Below are 22,908 nucleotides of genomic sequence, written 5' to 3'. Positions count from 1 at the left end.
CAGATCTCAATAAACATGGACAACAAATAACTGAGAGATTGAAAATGAGTGAGACAATGAATAGAAAACACTTCAAAAATAAGTGTTGACAGCAACATCCTTTTTGACCCACCTCCTAGAGAAATGGAAATAAAAGCAAAAATAAACAAATGGGATCTAATGAAACTTAAAAGCTTTTGCACAGCAAAGGAAACCATAAAGAAGATGAAAAGACAACCCTCAGAATGGGAGAGGATATTTGCAAACGAAGCAACTGACAAAGGATTAATCTCCAAAATATACAAGCAGCTCATGCAGCTCAATATCAAAAAAACAAACAACCCAATCCAAAAATAGGCAGAAGACCTAAATAGACATTTCTCCAAAGAAGATATACAGATTGCCAACAAACACATGATAGGATGCTCAACATCACTAATCATTAGAGAAATGCAAATCAAAATTACAATGAGGTATCACCTCACACCGGTCAGAATGGCCATCATTAAAAAATCTACAAACAACAAATGCTGGAGAGGGTGTGGAGAAAAGGGAACCCTCTTGCACTGTTGGTGGGAATGTAAACTGATACAGCCACTATGGAGAGCAGTATGGAGGTTCCTTAAAAAACTAAAAATAGAACTACCATACGACCCAGCAATCTCACTGCTGGGCATATACCCTGAGAAAACCATAATTCAGAAGGAGTCACATACCACAATGTTCATTGCAGCTCTATTTACAATAGCCAGACATGGAAGCAACCTAAGTGTCCATCAACAGGTGAAGGGATAAAGAAGATGTGGCACATACATACAATGCAATATTACTCAGCCATAAAAAGAAACGAAATTTGAGTTATTTGTAGTGAGGTGGATGGACCTAGAGTCTGTCATACAGAGTGAAGTAAGTCAGAAAGAAAAAAACAAATACCATATGCTAACATGTATATATGGAATCTAAAAAAAACATGGTTCTGAAGAACCTAGGGGCAGGACAGGAATAAAGACGCAGACGTAGAGAACGGACTTGAGGACACGGGGAGGGGGAAGGGTAAGCTGGGACGAAGTGAGAGAGTGGCGTGGACATATATACACTACCAAACACAAAATAGATAGCTAGTGGGAAGCAGCCACATAGCACAGGGAGATCAGCTCGGTGCTTTGTGTCCACCTAGAGGGGTGGGATAGGGAGGGTGGGAGGGAGATGCATGAGGGCGGAGATGTGGGGATACATGCATACGTATAGCTGATTCACTTTGTTATACAGCAGAAACTAGCACACCATTGTAAAGCAATTATACTCCAATAAAGATGTTAAAAACAAAAAATGTGTGTTGAAGCCATTGGGCTGACATACCTGATGTGTGACTTGAGGTTATTCATTTGGCATTGATTTATACCTCTAAGATTTCCCTTTAGCATTCTGACTCTTTAATTTGCATCTAAAACCACATTATATGGAGTAGTACCCTTCCCATTGGGGGGAAGAAAACAAAACAGAACAAATAAACAAAAAGCATGGTGCCCACCTCTTAAAGGTCAAAATAAATGATATGGTTATTTTCTTGGTAAAACACATTCTGACATTATGTCACTTAATATATTTGCCATGATTTACCTATGATATTCAAATAACAAATCCTTGCACTCATGTATTCAATGAGTGTTTATTGAGAGTCTATTATGTACCAGGCAGCGGGGCTGGAGCTGGGGATACAGCAAAGACCCACAGACACCCCATCCCTGCCCTTGCAGACCTCACTGCGCACCGTGTAGGGATGAGGAAAGATGCTAAAAGCTAAATAAGTATAAAATTCAACTCGGGTAATAATACTGTCAATGCACATGCAACGTTTTCTCAAGGCAAAATCCTGCTGTGTGGCCTATAGGGAGAAAACGTACGACCCTACAACAGTGAGTCAAAGCTGCATCTCCACGTTCTCTGGCCTGTCCAGGATCTCTTCCCAGAGGCTTTCCCCTCACCTTAGTGGCACCAAAGGTGTATTTTGAGTTCCACATCTGAGGTGAACTCTGAAGCAACAGTGAACCTGTGATCTAGCTCACATGAAATGCATCCACCCCCATGCTCTCCCTGAGGGTGAGATTCTAAGAAGACCCTCCAGCGGAGATCAGTCACGAGCCCAGGGGGGAGCATCCAGTCACAGGAGGGGTCCCTGTACCACAGCCAACCACCTGTCTGCCAAGGAGCCTGGTCCCAGCAGGAGGGGCAGGCAACCCACCAGCCAGGAGAGAGACCTTCAGGGTATTGTGCACTGCACTTCGCAACCGGGAGTGATACAGATGCCACACTCCGCTCCACCCCAGGGGCCAGAGTCAACACACGCGTATCCGTCTATGTATCCACGAGCATACACTGAGGCAGCATGACTTACAAGAATACATACACGCAGTTCTGGCCTTCTTCCTTGTTCTTGGCACAGAACTCCTAAAACCCTCAGAATTTCCAAAGTGATAAAGAAGATCAAACTGTCTTTTATTATTCATAACAGGCCCCTTCCAGCCACACCTGAGTTTATGTTAATGCAGTGATTTGGAAAGCCCTGAAGCCTGGGGGCTGGTTGCCAGGGGAACCAACCTGTGATTGGAGGTTCAGCCCCACCTCCACCTCTGGGAAGGGAAGAGGAAGGGGGGTCGACCTAATCTCCAACCTAAGGGCCCAGGATTTAATCAATCGTGCCTATGTGATGAATCCTCCTTTAGAAAAAAGAAAGGGGTGGGGGTGTGGTCCAGAGAGGTTCAGGTTGGTGGAAGGGCGGAGCTGTGTGTAGGGTGGGATGGAGCACCTGGAGAGGACTGCAGTCGCCCTCATCTCTTCCATCTGGCTGTTCCTGGACTATATCCTTTGTATTGATAATTAGTTACCTAGTAAGTAAAATGTTCAGTGGCTCCAGCCAATTAATCCAACAGGAGGAGGGAACTATGGGAATCTCCAGTCTATCAGAAGTACAGGTGACAACCTGGATTTGCATCTGAAGTTGGGGCAGGGAGGGGGGCCAGTCTTGTGGGACTGAGTCTGTAACCTGGGGATCTGAAGCCATCACCTGGGAGACAGCATCAGAACTGAGTTCCCGTGTAGGACATCCATCTGGTGTCACAGAATTGCTTGCTTAGGAACAGCTCACACACCGGTGGCCAGAAGTGTCAGAAGTGGGAGTACTGCATGTAACTCTTTACACATACATCTATGTTAAGAATAAAGAGCTTAGTTTGGGAGGAAGGATTGCTGTGAGAAGCACAGCCAATCAAAGTCCTCAAGTTATTTCTATATGTATTTCTCCAGAGGAAAATAAGTACATACAAATGATTAAGCTGTCTATTTCCATCAAGCTCTAGAGACAGCTTAGATATACTGACTATGATGGAGGTGAGGCATCACCTGAATGTCTCACCAGATGTGGATTATTACCACAATGTTAAAACTTTTTAAAAAGACCTTAGAAGCATATCTACATAAATATTTCAGTGTTAAAGAATTAATTAGGTCAACAAAATACTTTAAATTTTGAACTATATATCTAAGTGTAGATGCATATTTAATTATGAAGTTACATTTAGTAAATTAATAAGCCACAGCCTTCTTAACCATATTTCTTAACAAGTATAACCCATTTTTAAAAATTGAGACTTAAGTTACAGTAAAAATAATGGCTTAAACTTCTCAAGTCACTTTCAGAGATATACTTTCATTTATTTATTTTAATAGAGAGCACACTTGTAGTCCAGATTTTTTTCAGATAAATTCAGAATATACTAATTTTAAATAACAGATTCTTATGCAAATTAACAGCATATTCATACAAACCAATTTAATATACACTTGTGAAGCTTGATGGCTTAAGATTTAAAATTCTTGGACCTTAATTGTCTGAATTGCTCAGTTTTTAATAAAGACACCCAGAACTTGTTCAAAGTATCTATTTTTTTTCCTAAGATTCTTCTGAAGTCTACAGGGCTGGACCTTTGAAGAGTGTTTTTCAGTACACTTGCCCTGTATACCAAGCATAAATCTGAAATGACAAACCACTCTGTGTCAATAGGATACATTTTAGGTGAGGATACTGGATAATCAGAGCGTCTGCTGGTGTCCCGTGAGGGCCTAACTGTAGTTTACTTGAACGCTGATAGGCATCTGAACAGCCCACCATTCTCAGGAAATAGGACACTTTTTCATTTAACTTTTTGGAAATACAACCTTTTCTAGATAAAATAACTTTTTGTTTTAAAATAAACCCCCCAGTTATCTTTTTAGAATTTAATCTCATATGGAAGACATTAAAAACATCTTGGAACACTTGCTTTACGATATAAGAATTCTACATGGATCTTATGTTTTGATTTTTTATTCTGTCTATGACATTATAAGTATGAAGAGAGACATAATGGTAAAAGTATCTACGTAGTAAAGAATTTGACCTTGCCTAAAGAAAGGTCTGGCATTTGCCCTGGATTCTGGGAGGTAATTTTTTGCCATACCTGAGAGGAGTGTCTTTGTTTCTCCTGGGGGCCTGGCAACACCCCTTCATCTTAGGATGGGGCTGGCCTGCCAGAAAGTCCGCCCTGCGATTTAGGGCGGGGCCTTTGGGTCACAGGATATCAGCTGGTCTGGAAACTGATTATCAACCACTAGATAAGCAATCATCCGTGATGCCTACATGAAGGAGACCCAATAAACACTCTGGGCACTAAGGCCCAGCTGAGCTGCCCACGGCGGGCATTCTCCATGCACGTTGTCACAGGTCATTTCTCAGAGGGAGGACCCCCTATGTTCCACCCTGGGCATCACTCTCTTGGATGATTTTAATGTCTTTTTCCTGTTATAAATGACAGTCTTGAGTATAATAGCTTATTGAGTTCTGTGAGTCCTACTAGTAAATTATCCAACCTCAGGGTGGCTTGGGGGCAGTCCTGGAACTTGCACAAGGTACCAGGAGTCTTGGGCTGTCTTGAATGTCTGGAGGATTTTAGCTTCATGGTTTGGCCAACTCTGGGTAGTATTACACATCATGTATCATCCAAAAAGATATATCTTGTTATCTTCACACTGACAAAATAATTCTAAGCCAGCAGTTATTTCCATGTTGGAAGGTTGGATTTGAAAAAGCAATGAAATCTAATTAAATACATAATTCTATTTTTTTATATCAAGCCAAGGAGTCTCCTGTTTACATATGAATTCAAAGGATTCCGGCAAAAATTGCAAGTAAAAAGAGCTTTCAATTCTGACAATTCAAAGTAATTTATATATATAAATATATGAATTTTTAAATGGTGAGTAGTACAAAAGGTTTCTAAAGTGTGTTAATAAAAAATACCAGATATGCTACTGCTATTCTTAGTTTTAGAAAATAATTTTAAATGCTATTTTATGTTATTAAATTTATAGTCAACTAAAATAACTATTTTTTTAAAAAAATACAGTGAATGTTTTTCTTTTATAGCTGTTTATATAATGATAAAGAATGGAAAAGTACCGGTAAAAAATATGATTTAAAAAGTCTACCAATTTGCTTTTATTTTTTTTACTTCTTCAGTAGAAATGCAAACACAGACAGACGCCTTTCCCTTTTTGCCCCTGGGATATAAGTATTTAGCATTTCAAAAGTCCACAGAGATGGTAATTTCATTATTTTTTCATTCAGAGGTACTGTATTTATAATGTTAGAACATTAGGTTTATGGTAACTTTTCTATTTCATATGCTTTCTTCATAAACAAAGTACTTGATCTATTTAACTTAATATTGTAAAAATTTCAGAGTCATCATAAAAATTAGACAGCCAAACAGAAGCTTTAAAGAAGTGATTTCTGCTCAGACTAGGGATATTCACTGAAACCAGATCTGGTCTTCATGCACCAGTAAAGGACCCTACTTAATGTTTTCCTAAGACTGCTCCTGCACTATGTCTTTGCTTACACTACTGCTTCTATCTGGGATGGTCTCTATCTCTGAGTAGCAAAATAGTACGTGTCCTTCAAGGCCAACTACAAAAATAAAGTCAGTTTTCTGAAATACAAAATCAATATATGATTATTATAAAAGTTAAACAATAGAAAATATCTAGGGTGAAATAAAGTACTCTTTTCCCCTCTAATCCAGCAATTTGATGGAACCACTGTAAAACTAAGCACTGCTCTAGCCATAAAGATTTCCCAAGCAAACACCATCTTCTGTATTTGTAATTCATCAAAATGCTCTTTGTGCCTGATTTTGCATAATAAATATTCATGTTTATTATTCTGTTACCCTTGTAGTTTCCTTGAGGGCAAGACCTATTCATTTTTTTTTTACCTTACTGGCATATGATATATTCCTGAAATACTAAGTAGAATGAGTTTAACATAACAGATTCCCAATAAAAATTTATTGAACAAATTAATGAATTCTCAAATACATTCATTTAATATTTCATGCACCATTATACACATGAAAAATTAGATCGCTTCCAAGAAAAGTGATTAACCTACCATCACACCTTGGAAAAGGGTAGTTCCAGTTTCTGTTGATCCCATGCTGACAGGTGAGGACTGGGTGGCCGATTAAAATGTACCCAGGATAACACTCAAAAGATACCGACTGCCCCACACTGTAGTCCGAGTTGATCATATACCCATTCTGAAAAGGCGGCGGGTCTGGGCAGTTCTGTAATCCATAGGCTGGAACAGACAGACAGAGCCCAGCTCAGGAATAGCAAGTGCAATTAGTCTGGAATTAGAGGAGGGATATGATGGCATGCAGCTTCTTAGGGTGAACTTTTTAGATATGAGTTTTAAACAAGGTCTTGACTAAGTTGCCCATTACCATCCTAAGTTAAAACAGTAATTATTATTAGTAGTAGAATTATAACAATTTGCATTTAATGAACACTTACTGTATGCTTTAGAAGTTACATAGCACATACCAAAAATAAATTTGACGATGCTTACCTTGGAAAAAAAATGTATGTGGGGAATTTAATAAAAACAAGAAATACAGATGATAATAAAAAATGCCTATAGAGAACGTCAGGTGAACACGGACCTAAACGGTTTTCTTCTAATTTAAAAGAAAATTATCCTAGCACTCCTTTCTAAGTGTTTCTAATTAGGAAACAGGTTGTTGTTTTGTTGAGTTCAGTTAATGTTCAGTGCAAATAAAATAAAGAAATCCATTTCGTTTTCTTAATTTTCTCCTTAAAAAGAAGTGTAGAATCATTACGCTAGCCATTACTATCTATCAGTACAATCTCTTTATAATACATTGTTTATTGTGGTTTATCACTAAGTCTTTTGTGTTCCCTAAAATAAACTGTAGGTAGGTTGATGGATAATAAATGTTTGCAGACTGTGTAATTCAAAAATGTACACATAAATCAGTGAGAGTTAACAAATCCATAATTAGGTGTAATCTCCTGATACTGAAAGCAGCTCTTCTGCCCCTTTCCTGTTTGCTCATTTCTGTTCCCCTCTAACCTGATTATAGGAATGAGATCACTAGGCAACTGAACATAACTCCTGACTCATGCTCTCATGAATGCACACCATGCCTTGCCTAACCTGTTGATTCTTCTCCTAGATTAAAACAGGTAAGAATGAGGAATTAAGCAGTTAAAGAATGACTAGCTCTCCACCCCCCAAGAGCCCCCTTGGCAATCCTGCAGGCAGGTCATGCAGACGAGATAACATCTGAAGGGAGAGTCAGCCGGTCTGCACGTAATGGAGAGTGATGCAGAACCCAACCTCCTGCCCGATGACTCACTGAGATTCTCCCCCCACCCCCCAGCCGCCCTTTTCCCTTTAAAAACTGTTATGACTGAGCAGAATCTTGGGAGCTGGTCTTGGGACACGAGGCCACCTTCTCCCCAGATTGCCGGCTTTTCTGATTAAAGCACCTTTCCTTTCTACTGACACTTGCCTCTCGATTATTGGCCTTTGAGTGGCGAGCAGCCAAACCTGAGTTTGGTAATAATATCGAATCTTAAAGCTAAATCAGCCGCCTTCTCAACATCTTGTTACCTGCTCTGGTGGGAGGGTCATGCATACTCCAGAGCAGTGGAATCTCACCAGGTCATCATCTAGTGTTTATTTATTTTTAAATTTATTTTATTTTTGTTTTGAATTTTATTTTTTTATACAGCAGGTTCTCATTAGTCATCAATCTCATACACATCAGTGTATACATGTCAATCCCAATCGCCCAATTCATCACACCACCACCACCCCCGCTTTCCCCCCTTGGTGTCCACACGTCTGCCCTCCACATCTGTGTCTCAATCTCTGCCCTGCAAACCGGTTCATCTGTACCATTTTTCTAGGTTCCACATATATGCATTAATATACGGTATTTGTTTTTCTCTTTCTGACTTACTTCACTCTGTATGACAGTCTCTAGATCCATCCACGTCTCAACAAATGACCCAATTTCGTTCCTTTTTATGGCTGAGTAATATTCCATTGTATATACGTACCACATCTTCTTTATCCATTCGTCTGTCGATGGGCATTTAGGTTGCTCCCATGACCTGGCTATTGTAAATAGTGCTGCAATGAACATTGGGGTGCATGTGTCTTTTTGAATTATGGTTTTCTCTGGGTATATGCCCAGTAGTGGGATTGCTGGATCATATGGTAATTCTATTTTTAGTTTTTTAAGGATCACCTAGTGTTTAGACTATGCTCTTATACATAAAGGGGCTGGCAGCTCACTACTGACACAGTAACAAAGCCACTCTATGAAGAACCAACACAGGAGGAACTGCAGTTCAGCTTCTCCCTGTGATGCATTCCTGCTGCAAACAGACCCGTGCACGATCCCGGCACCATTGTTCTCACAGCCAACTGAAAATGGAATAATAATGTAAAGGATGCAAGTGACTGCCATGGAGGTCCTTCACGTGGGGAATAAAGTAAAATAAACATTTTCATTTTATATAGAATTAGTTTAACCAGGTGATCACCATTGGTGATTTTAAATAAATCCTGAAAAATTATATGGTCCGTGATTTGTGCCAGGCATTTCCCAGAGTTTTAGACTTACTGTTTCTGTACTTAGAACCTGGAATAAAGAGGGGGTGAAAGAGGATGTTGGTAATAAGATGAAAGGGACAACATCGTAGCCGGTGCGATAGCTGATGGACATGTGAACATGTGTGAAATGGAGCAATATTTAAGCAGATTGTTAAGACCGGAATACACGGAGTACATGGCTTGGAAACTCTCAGGTTAGACTTCACGGGCAGGTAAGGGTTAGACTATGAACTGGCCTCTTTTCATGGTACAAGGATTGGAGAGTTCCATAAAGATACTCTGGGGGCCACATGGAAAGATACCAATCAGGTCGTATTACAAGTGCACTTGCGATGTGAGAGATCAGCGTAGTTGCTGTCTGGCGTTTGGGGTTTGTCTTAAATAACATTTGCCAAATGTTAAACATTTGCTATAGAGTATTACGATTAATAGCTTTTTCTTAATGAATAAACTACTGAAATGGCATTTTTCTCTTTAAAATAACAATATGCAATGCCAATGAGTCAACTGGGTAAATCATTTATGGCAATGTGATTTGCCATAAAACTTTGGGGAAAGTAATTTGAACAGAGCCATAAAGAATCAGTTTTTTAAACATTTAACCTAGTAATACCATTTACAGAAATCTCTATGAAAATAATTTCAAAGAAAAAGCCAAATTTTTAAATATGTTCATTGCATCATTACTTACACTATAGTAATCTAAATGTCTAAACAAATAAATTATGATCTTTTGACTCATAAATACTGAAGAGGTAAGATGTTGTAATGTCATATCTTCCAATAGCCACAGAAATACACATACATACATATAGATATATGCAGTCGTATATGTATATATATATTTATTCATTTATATTTTCAATAAAGATACTGCACAGCTCACAACAAGATACTACGGTTAAACCCTGACTATAGTTAGCAGGTTAAAAAATCCTTAATTTCAGTATCTTATATTTGCAATTGTCTACGTCTCTGGACAAGAGTCAGATAAGTAGTTGAAGAGTGGGAGCAAGAAAGCAGAAGATGCAGCGGTGGCCAAGGTCTGGGAGCATCTTGACATAGTTCCTTGCATTGGCTCCTCCAGGGTGCAGAACCAAGTAGAACCTGGAGGTAGAAGAGCCCTCTGGGTGGGAGTGGGGAGCCTCTCTCTAAGGGAGGCCCTGGACTCTCCATGCTGACTCATACCCACACACACACCCATGCACACATGCACACACCCATGCACACGCACACACCCCCCCACACACACACACCCACACCTCTCTCCTCCTTCCCCATAATGTGCCTCTCTCCCTGGCCCACTTGTCAATCACACAGCAAGGTTGCCTGCCTCTCCCAAGGACCACCCCACTCAGAAGGCCATGAAGCAGCCTGTTCCTGAAAGCCAGGCCTGGCAAATACCCACAGTGTATCGTTTCCCTCCTCACAATATTGCTGTTTGAGTTAAAGTTACCTTATAGACCTATGCCCAGAAAAAGTACAGAGACTCCCATGCTGCATTTCAACCGTTAGCCAGTTTCCTCCTTTATTATAGTCTTTTCGACTGAAATCAGCCGCTTGTTCTCATTCTTGTTTTGCTTGAAATACAATAAGTTCTGTTGGAGAAATGAGTCCTCTAATACATCAAATACAGCTGCTAATGATAAAACTTAAAAAGTAAAAACTATCAAAAACGGATTGCCAGTTTCCATGGGACGAAAATCAAATAAAACCATGTTCAACATCACCCTACCCTCCCTGAAAGATTCTGTTCATGCTCTAGCGGTGCCCTTAGGGTATCAATACAAGAACCAATTATCACAGTGCATCATGAAGGAGGTAACGGTGACAGAGATTCCTGATGAACGGTCCCATGAAACAGCATTTAGCACAGACTCACACACACATGCTCCACACGTTCATCACACACACTAATAATATGTCACACAATGCATTCCCCTACATGTGTTATGTGGTTTGTGGCATAATTTAAGACCGGCATTCAAGGTCTCTTTAGGGATTTATAAAGCCAGCCTATTTCTACCCGTCGTCTAAACTCTGTGAAAGGGATTGAGATAGAAATTTCAGGGTTGCCTTTCTAAGTCCAACAGCTCTGTGTTACCCTTGATTAAAAGAAAAAGTGTTTTTTCTTTCTTTTCTTAATGGCACTAACACAGCTGTCCTGTATAGGAATTAAAGGACAAAAAAGAGAGAGAGAATGCCAGCCCAGGTAGGCAGGACTATAGTTTTTATTACCTATTCATTTATTGAGTAAGATAAAAAATCACATATTGAGTGTCTACTATGTTATAAATACTAGTTACAAATGGAAACTAGACAGAAGTGGGTCCTGCTCTCATGAAACTTACATTCTATTTAGGGAAACAGACAGAAATAAATCAATACGTTGGTAATTATGTAAAACAATTGTAAGTTGTGTAAACTATTATTAAAGAAATAAGGACTAAAATAAAGGGGAAAAAACCCCCAGGATGAAGGTAAGTGAGGGTGATCAAAAACTGCTTCCTTGAACAATTAACACTGAAATTGAGATCTGAGTGGGGAGAAGATGCAAGTCAGGCAATGCCCAAGAAAGGGAGACTCTTCCGCAGAGGGAACAGGAGGGGCTCAGGGACAGAAGGAAGTCAGTTCTCTGAGATAAGGTGGGGAGTTCCAGGAGAGGAGCTCCGGAGGCCGTCCTCCCAGAGCCCCTGCCCCTGTTCATGGTCTACAGCTCTTACAAGGGGAGAACCTAGTAATGAAATGCGCCAAGCCATAGGAGAGGCATTAGAACATGTTTACAAATGGACAGCGACATGTTTTTAAAAGCCAGGACCCATTCTTTATCACATAAATCGTATCTGCCAGGCAAAAGACATAATACAAACCCCACATTGCAGAGTTTTCTTAAGAATTTACAATCCCAATTAAACTTGTTTTCAATTGTGAATTATACACTAAGTATAAATAAATATCAGTGACACTATATTTAGGTCTTTGTTCTAAATCTCTTATTTAATGGAGTCCTTCACTATTTAAATATCAATATCAATATTCCCAAATTTTCAACTAAGTCATAAGTCACATTCTCTTTTTATAAAAAATGTCTTTCCCAAAGTTTGACTCATGGTCATACTTACACAGTGATACATGCATTGATCTACAGGACTATTAGGTGTCTGAATTAAAGTAACTAAAAAGACGTAATAAAAATAATTCTTTAGTATGCGAAAAATAGATGAATTTTGGAAGGATTCCCATTGTGTGCTGTTTAGCGCAGGTGCAGTAGATTTTGTATTACCTGCATTGTCTATGTCCACGTACCTCTGAATATCTGTGATGTGTCCATATACCTGGTATCAGAGGTGGGAGTTTAATTAATGTGGCCTCTGGGCTTGAGAGTGAAGAAGCACTCAACCAAGTGTCAGAACCCTCATCTAAGCACAGTTTTATTGTTCTGTACTCATCACTCATGGTCATTAATTCCCATAAACTCGCTTTAATAATATAACACATTTTAATTTGAGAAAAAAAAAACAAGAGAGAAAAAGAAAAGACCACTTCACTGGAATTTGATAAGGAAGTCACTTCTAGCATAAAGAGAAGTAAAAAATCACCATTTTCAAACAAATTCTGTTTCTACTGAAGGACATCAAGTCCTTCACATATTTCATATATTTTCATATATTTCCATATTTGACAACTCCTAAAGACTTTTTGAGGTGTTATCCAGTTGTTCTACAAGATCTGTTGTCAGATCTATCATTGAAAAGTTGAATTAGAAAGAGAATCATCAACCAACAGAGAAATAGGTTTCTGAAGCACGTACAAGAGCCTGGAGGTCGTTTATGTAAAATAGTAGAGGCCCTGGGATGTGCTGGAAGGGAGCCCAGGGACTTGAGCTGGACCTGGGTCTCCCATCTAATGGATCTGGGATGCTGACCAAACCACTTCCTCTCCAGAGGCTCATTTCTTCATTTATGAAAGGAGAACGAAGATACCTATCTTATTCACAAGAATTACGAGATAATAAACGCAATGAACATGGTTTGTATATATCAGTTCAGCAAGGCTAAGTCTTGACTGTAAGAAACGTCTGGTTTCTATGATGAAATTCCCTCACTCCAGGCAGAGCTCTTGAGCCAGTTATCAGATGGGGGCAGACCAGGGGGAAGAAGCAACTTCTAATACGGGGATTGTGTGAAATACTTTAAGAAAACAGCCTCCTTACAGGAAGGAGAGACTGCAGTCTGCATCAAGGTCTACGCTGAATATGACCTCCAAGCCCTTTTCAAGTCCTTGGCTTCCTCTCAATGAAAAGATTAATCTGGTCACAGAAGTGGCTAAGGCTCATGTTGTAGTCAACGGAATTTCTCAAAGGCACACATACATAAGCTCACCAGTTTCCCAAAGTGGCTGTTATCATGACTAGGATAACACATCACCTCCCTTTATAACGAGGAGATAATCCTAGTTCTCATTTTTAAGATAGATTGTCCACCTAAATGTTCTGTGTTCCTTATGTGAACACCTTGATCCCAGAACCTACTGATGACATCCACCTACATTACTGTTAAGGCTGAAGCCAATCCCATGCCTTTCCCACTGCCCGAAGGCTCCCCTGCAGGACGGTTCACCAAATTGCTTATTCACAGTTGCAACTACAATTGTGTCTTGTGCTTCGACCAACCAAGGATTAAGTGCCCAGGAATCCTTTTACACAATAGCCTTTACGTGGTGGAAAAAATTTAATTTCGACACAGAGGAATTGTTCGACTCACTAAGACTACAGACTCACACATCAGACTCAGAATCCCTTCACTGCATCAGGAGCTTGGGGAGGACTGATGAAGAAGCACACGGCACATCTCAACTGGCATGTGGACACCTGAAGGCGCCGTCACCTAGGAGACACATCTACTGACATACCCATCTAGGTGTGCCTTTGGTTCAGAGGACTAGCTCTCTTAAGGCAGAAAGTGGTTGAGATTGTTACTTTTACTTTCAGCAAACTCATAAAAGGAAAAGCAAATCCACACAACCTGCAGGGAGGAAATCGGACAACTTTTAAGATTTGGACCCTAGTCTCTAAGAGTCTAGTCCATGAACCACCATTGTAGGCACTTTTCCATCTTGAAAAAGGACACCCTGGAGGGGATGAGAATTGATACAACTATGTATTACCCACTGTTTTAAGCATTTTTATGTGAAACAGGCTTCTTTATAAAGAGCCTCATGTTGACAGCCTGATTCACTCATGCAGATGGTGGAAGAGGACAGAGGAAGCTCCCTGCCTTTATTCCTCAATGACTCAGAATATCACGTTAGAAGGAAAAAGAGCGACAGTCTTAGAGGCGTGTCAATTTCATGTATAAATTATGGTCGTATCTGTAAGGAACACAATCAGTGAGAATGAATTCTTCAGTTGCTCATTGCACATAAAGGCAGTTTAATTGCTTTTCCTCCTAAAGGGGAAAAAATTGGTATCCGCAAACTATAGCCTATTTTCTCATAGATTCAATTCACTAAAAATGCAATGGTTTTGTGATTGTATGCATGAATAAGCAGATTTAACATATCCTATTATGTTGGCTTTTTTTTTTTCTCAAGGTGCATAGCACATATAGCAGAAGGAAAAAGATGTTTTTACCGCCTATGGTTGAAGCACTTAAAATTATCTTTAAGTTTTTGGCATTCAACAATCATGCTTTATAGTGTAAGAAAGATAAAGAAAGTAAGAGAGAGAAAGACAGATAAGGGAGGGAGGAGGAGAGGAGGAAGGAAGGAAAGTAGGAAGGAAGGAAGGATGGAAGGAAGAGAGGAAACAGGGAAAGAAGGAAAGAAGGAAGATAAATATTCAGCTTCGCCAAATGTCAAGTCACAAAAAACAAAAGGAAAAGAAAGTCACTAAAAATCTTAATATGGCAACATTTCACGAATATTATGAAAAGAAAATCTCAGTACCAGTAAGCCTGTACTTATACTACAAGAATAAGATAACACACAGAATTTTCTCTTTCTCAGGAGAATCCTTTGTTTGGATCTGGGAAAATAACGATTATTCACATATATCAATCTCAAACGATATTTGTATCAAGTGTTTAAATTATAGGCGCTTGATGTGACGGCCAATGGAATCATGTAGTCATCTTTCTGATATCTATTACATTTTCTGACTGATATCTAATTACTTGATAAATATCTTCGTCCTATCTCCCATCTCCCAGTTTTTGACTTAGAAGTAGGGTACACGGACTCAATTTTATTTCACACAGTTCACCTTTCATTTCTCAAGTTCCGTGTAAGTCATTTAACTTCAAGACAGCTACATCTACTAGTAGCATTTTTGACCTTTATATGGTCATAAATAAATGAGAAGGCTTAGGAATACGGGGTACAACACAGACATCATTGAGAAGGACAAGAATTATCTGCATGATTTATGCATCTTCTTATGAGTTATTAATCATAAGCTTAACTTATAAATCTCAGGTGGAACCTAGGAATTTTGATGTGACACACACACATCAGTTGTGTCACTTTGCCAACTTATAAATTTTATAAAATGACAAACAATCTAATTAAGTTTCATCCCTGTCAGGTAAGATACTCTGCAAGAAATCAGAATGCCTCATATTCGTGTTCTCCTTCTTTTTTACTTAATTTATTTTTATTTCTCTCAGTTATAGCAAATTAACTGCCTACATAAAAAATATATTACTTAGGGATTTTTCTTCTTAAAAATGTGGATACTTAAATGTAGAGTCAGGTGTCAAGTAAATAAAACATTTGCTCAACCAACCAGATGTCTGGCCTAGATGCGGACTCACAAATTCGAATGCCTACAGGCCAGGCAGACAGCGTGGGATCACAGCTTGCAGGCAACTACAGGAGATTTCTGAAGTCAGTGCCTCTACACCCTGGAAGGGCCGTCACTCTGACACTTCAGGGGGAGGCTCCCACCTGTCAATGTGGCCAAAAGTCATTCCTGACATTGCAACAGGAAAAGGGAAAGAGGATCTATGGGTCTTTCACCAATTATGTGAAACCTAATTCTAAATATTGACAATTTAAAAAATATTAGTATTTTGCTAACCAATCACAGCAGCTTTATGATCTCTAGTCTAAATGATTCCTACACAGACTTTTTGTGGTGCTGTTGTTCCCTTCCTTCCTTCCTCTTTTTTTTTTTAACATTCTTTTTGGAGTGAACTAATTGGTAGCTTTTGGAGCTATGTAGACATGGCCTTAGTAATAACCCTATCTGGAAAATATCGAGAAAGAAAACAAAAAACACTTTTCTGAACTGTGGCGGTTTAAAGCTACATAAGATAAAATCTAGTTTCAAAACTACATGGCAAACAGTACTAGCATGGGAATCTGTATTTGACTTTTGTCAATAAAGAAAGAAAAGTTAAATTTTTCAATAAATATACTATTAAGAATATTCAAAATGGGGGAGACTTCTCAAAAGTTCTTAGGGTCAACTGAGATATACCACTTAATTGGCAGCTTATGATGTAGGAAAAATAATTATGCTATACTTTTCTGATTGACTCAAATACTAAGATCGTGTCAAACAGTGAAGACTACCATGTAATAACCAAGTTTAAAATGATGATCACGAACGAAATGCTCATATTTTAACAGAATACACTTCAATAGGAATGGGGAGGGGGGAGACACAAGATGTACAGAAACATGAAAGAGGAGCATGGGGTTCACAATAATACCATTCAAATTCTAAGTTGAGCTAAGAGCCAGATGAAGGTGACACAATGAAAGAAAGCTGTGTTGAAGTTGAGACCTGCATCTCTCCTGGGCCCTTCTCGTTGGGTTTGTTGCTTTCTCTCCTCTCCTCCCTCCCCCTCCAACAATCCATTCTCTGCATTGCAGGGACTTATCTTTTGCTAACACCCTTCAATGACTTTACATTGCACCTGGAAAAAACTATGAATGTGTTACCACCCAACTCCCAAACAGTCTCCATCCTGTAAACCTCTCAGACCCTGTTCCTCTCAGCACTCCAGCTCTGTCCTCTCTGTTCTTTGAGAGGTGGGAGCTCCTCTCTCCACCCGGACACACTTCCCTGCCCTTTACACCCCCGGCTCCTTCCCGTTCTTCAAGTTTCAGCCTCAGGGAGAGGCTCCGCCACCCACCACCTCACCCTCATTATTTCCTCTGCAGTAGGTACTAAGCACACTGCCTCAGCCTGGGCACATGGTCCCCATCCATGCCTGGAACTTTAAAATTGCCTCTTAAACGTGTCTTTTTACCTCCAGTCTCCTCCCTCTTTTTGCCAAACCCACTTCTTGCCTGCTTAACAGTCCACACTGTATGTGGAGACTAAGCTTTTAAAAAATGAAAATATGATTAATGCAATTTTCACTGCTATATACTGAGTGTTTGTGTCCCCAGATTTGTATGTTGAATCCTAACTCCCAACGTGATGGTTTTGGAAGTGGTGCCTTTGGGAGGTGATAGGTCATGAGGGTGCAGCCCCATAAATGGGGTTAGTGCCCTTATAACGCAGGCCCCACAGAGCTCCCTCACCCTTTCTGCCAAGTGATGACAGAGTGAGAAGACACTGTCTAGGAACCAGGAAGCGTGTCTTTGCCAGCACCTTGATCTTGGATTCACAGCCTCCAGAACTGTGAGCAACACGTATCTGCTGTTTAAAAGCCACTCAGGCTATGGTACTCTGTTAAAGCAGCCTGAATGGACTAAGACAGCCACTTTTAAACCTTCAACAGCTTATTACCCACCAGTTTTCCTAAGAGTTTTAATATGAACTCCTTTAGCATTCTGGTGAAGTCCACTAACCTCAAACTAATATTTTAAATGCATAAACAAATACATCAGATTACAAAGGAAAAATCGGAAAGAAAAATTTGATGAAAGCCAGACTTGTGGTACAGTACTAGATGTGTTGTTATTTCACTAAATGGCAGGTGGCAAGTCTAATAACTAATGTCACTTCACAATATTGTATAGTAGTATTTTGAGATATCTGCAATGATTGTAATAAAACATGGAATTATCTGTGATTTGGTGACAAAGCACAGGTAACGCTAATACTACATTCGCATCATTGGAGGTTAAGAGGAAAATATTAAAATTGTATTTTTACATTTATATAGAGATATTATGTATATTAATATTATATATAAATTATAACATCTGTATCTCATGGGGTAGATATTTACCATTCAAGTCATGGATCCCTTGAATTCTAGAACCATGGGCCTAGAGAATAAAATTCAACTTCTCAACGTGGGATGCAAATTATTTCACAATTGAATGTCACACCACATGGGCTCATCTACAAACGCGCCCTTCGCCTCTGACCTGGCCAGGCTTCATCCAGACTCTGCTGCTGTTCTCTCTTTTCTTAGAGCGTTTATTTTAGAAAACTTGTCACTGTGTATTTTCCCTCTGTCCCTTCGAGATGTATGTAAATCTTCGTAAAAGACTCTTGTCAGTTTTAGAGCTCAGGTGTGTCTCTCTCAAGGACCTGGGGACCGTCCCTCTGAAGTGTGACATCAGGGGTGATAAGTGCCCCCACTCTGCAGTTGCCCTGGAGGACAGGAGCCGAGCTTCAGTGGCTCCAAGCCGTGTAACTACATCTTGCCTGGCAGCTGACTGAAGGGTTATGGGATTCAGGCAAACCTAGAGGGCCAAGGCCCCACACCCCAGCTCTTAAAAAGTCTCCAGCCCTTAGCTTGTATTCATTTTAAAACCTACATTTGGAATAAACACCTTAAGGAACATTTATATATATAAGCAACACCCTTCGGAAGGACAGACTGTAACCCTGCATAAAGTCAGACTCAGGTGCAAAGAAATCCAGTCTTCAATCTCACCATCTCTGCAAACTCCTTGTGCCTCTTCTCAGGAATTCAGGCCCAAACCACCTTTTGCCCTTAATGTTCTGATGGTGCAGCCGTGTGCCAGGATCTACTCTGGCCAGGCCTGAGTGGTCAAGAGACAGGCACTACAAATTGTTGATATTTGTGATTTCACACATATGACAGGGATACTAGCAATAATTTAATTTGAGATTTATTTGAGTGTTGTTTCTTCTTCTTATTATTTTTTTTTGATGGTCGCCTAATCATGTGAAAGGTGCATCTGTAAACTTACAAATTGGATTTTAAATCACCACTGGCAACTCTGATGGATGGAAACTAAGAGGGAGAGGCCCAGAGAAGAACACTGCTATGATCCTCACAAAAGCTTCTTTTTTAATTTAAAGAAAGATGAATCTATATCTAGACAGATGAAGGGGACCAGAATTTGCCACTCCAAAATATGTCTTTGGCATGAGGATTATTTCGAGCTGGTTATTATTATTTTTTTAAGTTATTTTTTGGCTGCGTTGGGTCTTGGTTGCTGCACGGGCTTTCTCTAGCTGCATTGAGCGGAGGCTACTCTTCGTTGCGGTGCGTGTGCTTCTCATTGCGGTGGCTTCTCTTGTTGCAGAGCACAGGCTCTAGGCGCACTGGCTTCAGTAGTTGTGGCACACGGGCTCAGTAGTTGTGGCTCGTGGGCTCTAGAGTGCAGGGTCAGTAGTTGTGGCACACGGGCTTAGTTGCTCCGCGGCATGTGGGATCTTCCCGAACCAGGGATGGAACCCGTGTCCCCTGCATTGGCAGGCGGATTCTTAACCACTGTACCACCAGGGAAGTCTCTGGTTATTTTTAAGAAAACTGCAGAAATGGGGGAATCTCTGAAAACAGAGTAGAGGTAACCTGTTTATAAGAGACATTTATGAATACATTTATGAGGGAACACTCCCTTTGTAAGGGTGTCCTTTCTCTGTTCCAGGAGGAGAAAGATGGCTAAACCTCTAGAAACTTATCAATGGAGAAGAAAAAAAGGCCTCAATCTGCACAGCAACCGTAAGCCTGTCTCCTCTGCTTTCCTGCCCACCTCCCCTGACTCCCCCCAGCTTCTGCCTCTTCAGCTGGGGTGGTGTTTAAGGTGGTGGCTTGGGCCATGCTGGGGAGTTAATCAGGTTCCCTGGGAATCTCCCCTGTATGCAGCAGGCATGCATGTTATTAACTTCTGATTTTCCACTGTTAATCTGCCTTTTTTTACAGGGGGTCTCAGCCAAGAACCTAGAAAAGCAGGGTCCCCTACACAAACATTTGTAGGAAAGGTAAAAATCTCAGTTCAGCATATGAATTTTCCTCAGTCCTTAAGAATGCATGACTTTGCATCTTCTCTACCACCACCACTCCGAGTTCACTTTTCTTTCTGGGTTCTCAGTGCTCTGTTTGGGTTCTTTCGCACATTTCATATGTTCCTTTTTGACTCTGGATAGAGAGTCAAGTGGAGTCACGTGCACAGGAGCAGTTTATTTATCAGTAAACCTGTGTGAGCGTCAAGGCCCGGGTCGGAGCTCACGGATGGGATTCCTTTAACTAGTAAGGCTTCAGAATCTGAGCCCTCAGACCCTGCTCTGTCCTCTTCCCAATGACAATGTGAAAGTTCACCTGAGCTCAGGAATCCTAGAGAAAAGTTGAGGTGAGGAAACCCACCCCCTTCCCTAACGCCTCTGTGTTTCAGGAAATGACTTAGTGCAAAGAACCACCTCCCCCAGGACTGAGATAAGAGTCAAGGTGCCCTTTGGTTACCTGTGACCGGACCTGACAAAATCCTCCAAATTCCCATGCTTTCCCTTTAAAAGGTTAGCTGAACTGTTTGGTCCTCAGTGGCCAACTGGAACAAAACTCTTGTAAGCCAAACTTCAGTTACGCTTTTCTTTCCCCTCAGGCCCCTAAACGTTGGCCCACCCTCAGCCTGGGCCACAGACAGGGTGGCCTCAGGGAAAGACCTGCTTTCACCCACATCCCCTCATGCCCTGCCTGGTCACCGCAGTCCCTACCCCCAGCCTCTTCGAGCTTTGTTTACTGCTCTCCATGAGGGAAAAGCCTCTTCCTAACCCTTGAGATGCTTCCTGATCTTATGGCTGGAGCCTTGTTCTCTCTATGGCAACAGACCTCTTCCCCTCTTGCAATAAATAATCCTTCCCAATGAAAGTCTCTTCTTACTAAATCTGAATTTGTTTTGCATTTGACACCAGTTATAGGAGCCTTTGGTGCTTCAGCCTCAGGGGGGAGAGAAGCCTCTCTGAGCAGCAGTGGAGAATCAGTCATTTTAAGTTGGGACAGGGAGGGGAGAGCTGGCGGGAGGGGGCAGTTCACACACAAAGGTACCAGGAAGGACAGGGTCCCAGAGGAGAATGCACCCACCGGCCGGGGCTTTCTGGCTGAAACAGGGTAGGGCTGGAGGCTGTAGGAGGGATGCAGTGGGAGCACAGGCAGAAGGAAGGGTCCGTGACGGTCTGCAGAATGAGAGGCAACGGCAGCTGCCACAGGCTCAGTGCCCAGATGCTGAGACAGAGACCGATGGATGGACCCGTGGTCCCTCACTTGTGTGGGAGACGGCTGTTGACTCCACCAGGCCTGCTGAGTTCTTGTGTAGGTACTGGAAAGAGCTACATCCGTGTTTGCTCAATAAAACTTGGGGTGTTTTGAGAACAAGCAGATGCAGGAGAAAACTCTAAAAACAGGGCACAGGGTCCCCTTTTGTAGAGGAAATTTACATTTACGAAGAAAACGTACATTTGCAGAGCTTTCTCTCCTCGTTAAATCAGCACAACAAGCCTGACTCAACAACCCTTGTGAACCACACATTTCCTGCTTTTCTCCCCATTGCCACCTCCCCTTCCTAGAAGCCCCAAACCCTTCTCCTTTGTTTTAGCCTCAGATGGTACCTAAACCCGAGTTCTAACCACTCCTTTGAGTGACTCACGTCTGGGTTCTCCCAGGTGTCTGTGTGTCCGAGTGACGGGCATGTTAATGAACTTGTGCTTGCTCTCCTCTTGCTAATCTGTCTCTGGCCGGTCCCATCACCCCCACTGGAGAATCTCAGATGACACGAAGAACTGCCGACACGGCCGATCGTGTCACTAGGGGGGTGTTAAACGCAGATGCCTGCGGGTGGGCAGGAGAAGTGAGGAAGAGGAGGAGACGCTGGGAGAGCTGGGGTAGACCATTCCTCCCAGAGGTTTCTTACAAAGTGGGAGCTGAAGGAAGATGCGGGTCATTAAAATTAAGTATAAACAGGGGTGTGTGTGAGGGAGAGAGGAATTTGAGTATATTTGAAACACTAATGAGAAAGATCTGGTAGAGAAGTAGCAGCTGGAAATGCAATAAGGGAAGATGATTCCTGCCTTGACAGCCCTGACAGAGTAGAAAGAAACATTCTCGAGCCTAGAGCCCAGGAGGGGTTGCCTGGAAGCAGGCGGAACATTCTCTTGTCTCCAAACGGAGGACGAGCAGGGTTGCAGGCAGACCTCCGCGCTGGCCTGGGGGAAGCTGTCTCCCTTCCGCTGTTCTCTCTGTGTGTAAGCCTTTCCAGGAGGAAGTGATACCCTTGGCTGAGATGGAGGGGGATCGAGGTGAGACGGAATGAGAGACACAGACGGACCTAGAGAAATCCTGGCAAGGTCTCCTGTTGCATTCCTCAACCTGTACCACCCTCTCTTTTTTCTCCTACCTGGATTCCTATTTTAAGAGACCCAAATTCTAGAAACATAAATTTATATTTTAAGTAACAACTGAAGTAACAAGGTCTAAGAGTTCAACACAAAATGCCATCCTCTTTCAGTAATAAAATATTAAATCTCTATTTTTCCAGGGTAGCCTATGAAATTAAAGAAATCAAGTGATTTTGCTGTGTTAAAAAAAGACTCCACTTTTGACATTTTCAACTTCATTTGAATTAACAACATTCAAGAAAAGGCCAGCTAAATTACTGTGTTTGAAATGAAAACTTTGAACTTTTTCACATGTCAAAAATGCTTTGATAATGGTAGATTCAAACTTTTGTTAGAGATCTCATATTTTGATGGT

General features: G+C 41.0%; 1 protein-coding gene across 1 annotated transcript in view; it reads right to left on the bottom strand.

Annotated features, from left to right (window-relative positions):
* CSMD1 (CUB and Sushi multiple domains 1) overlaps window positions 1–22,908 on the bottom strand; it is a 1,889,718-nt gene that overhangs the window by 131,430 nt on the left and 1,735,380 nt on the right. Inside the window, exon 43 of the mRNA XM_068531988.1 lies at window positions 6,467–6,655. Coding sequence (XP_068388089.1) covers window positions 6,467–6,655 — 189 coding nt within the window. The remainder of the gene's footprint in view (window positions 1–6,466; window positions 6,656–22,908) is intronic.

Source organism: Eschrichtius robustus, chromosome 21, assembly GCF_028021215.1.
Source record: "Eschrichtius robustus isolate mEscRob2 chromosome 21, mEscRob2.pri, whole genome shotgun sequence".
Taxonomy (NCBI): domain Eukaryota; kingdom Metazoa; phylum Chordata; class Mammalia; order Artiodactyla; family Eschrichtiidae; genus Eschrichtius; species Eschrichtius robustus.
This window is presented reverse-complemented; position numbering and strand designations above follow the sequence as displayed.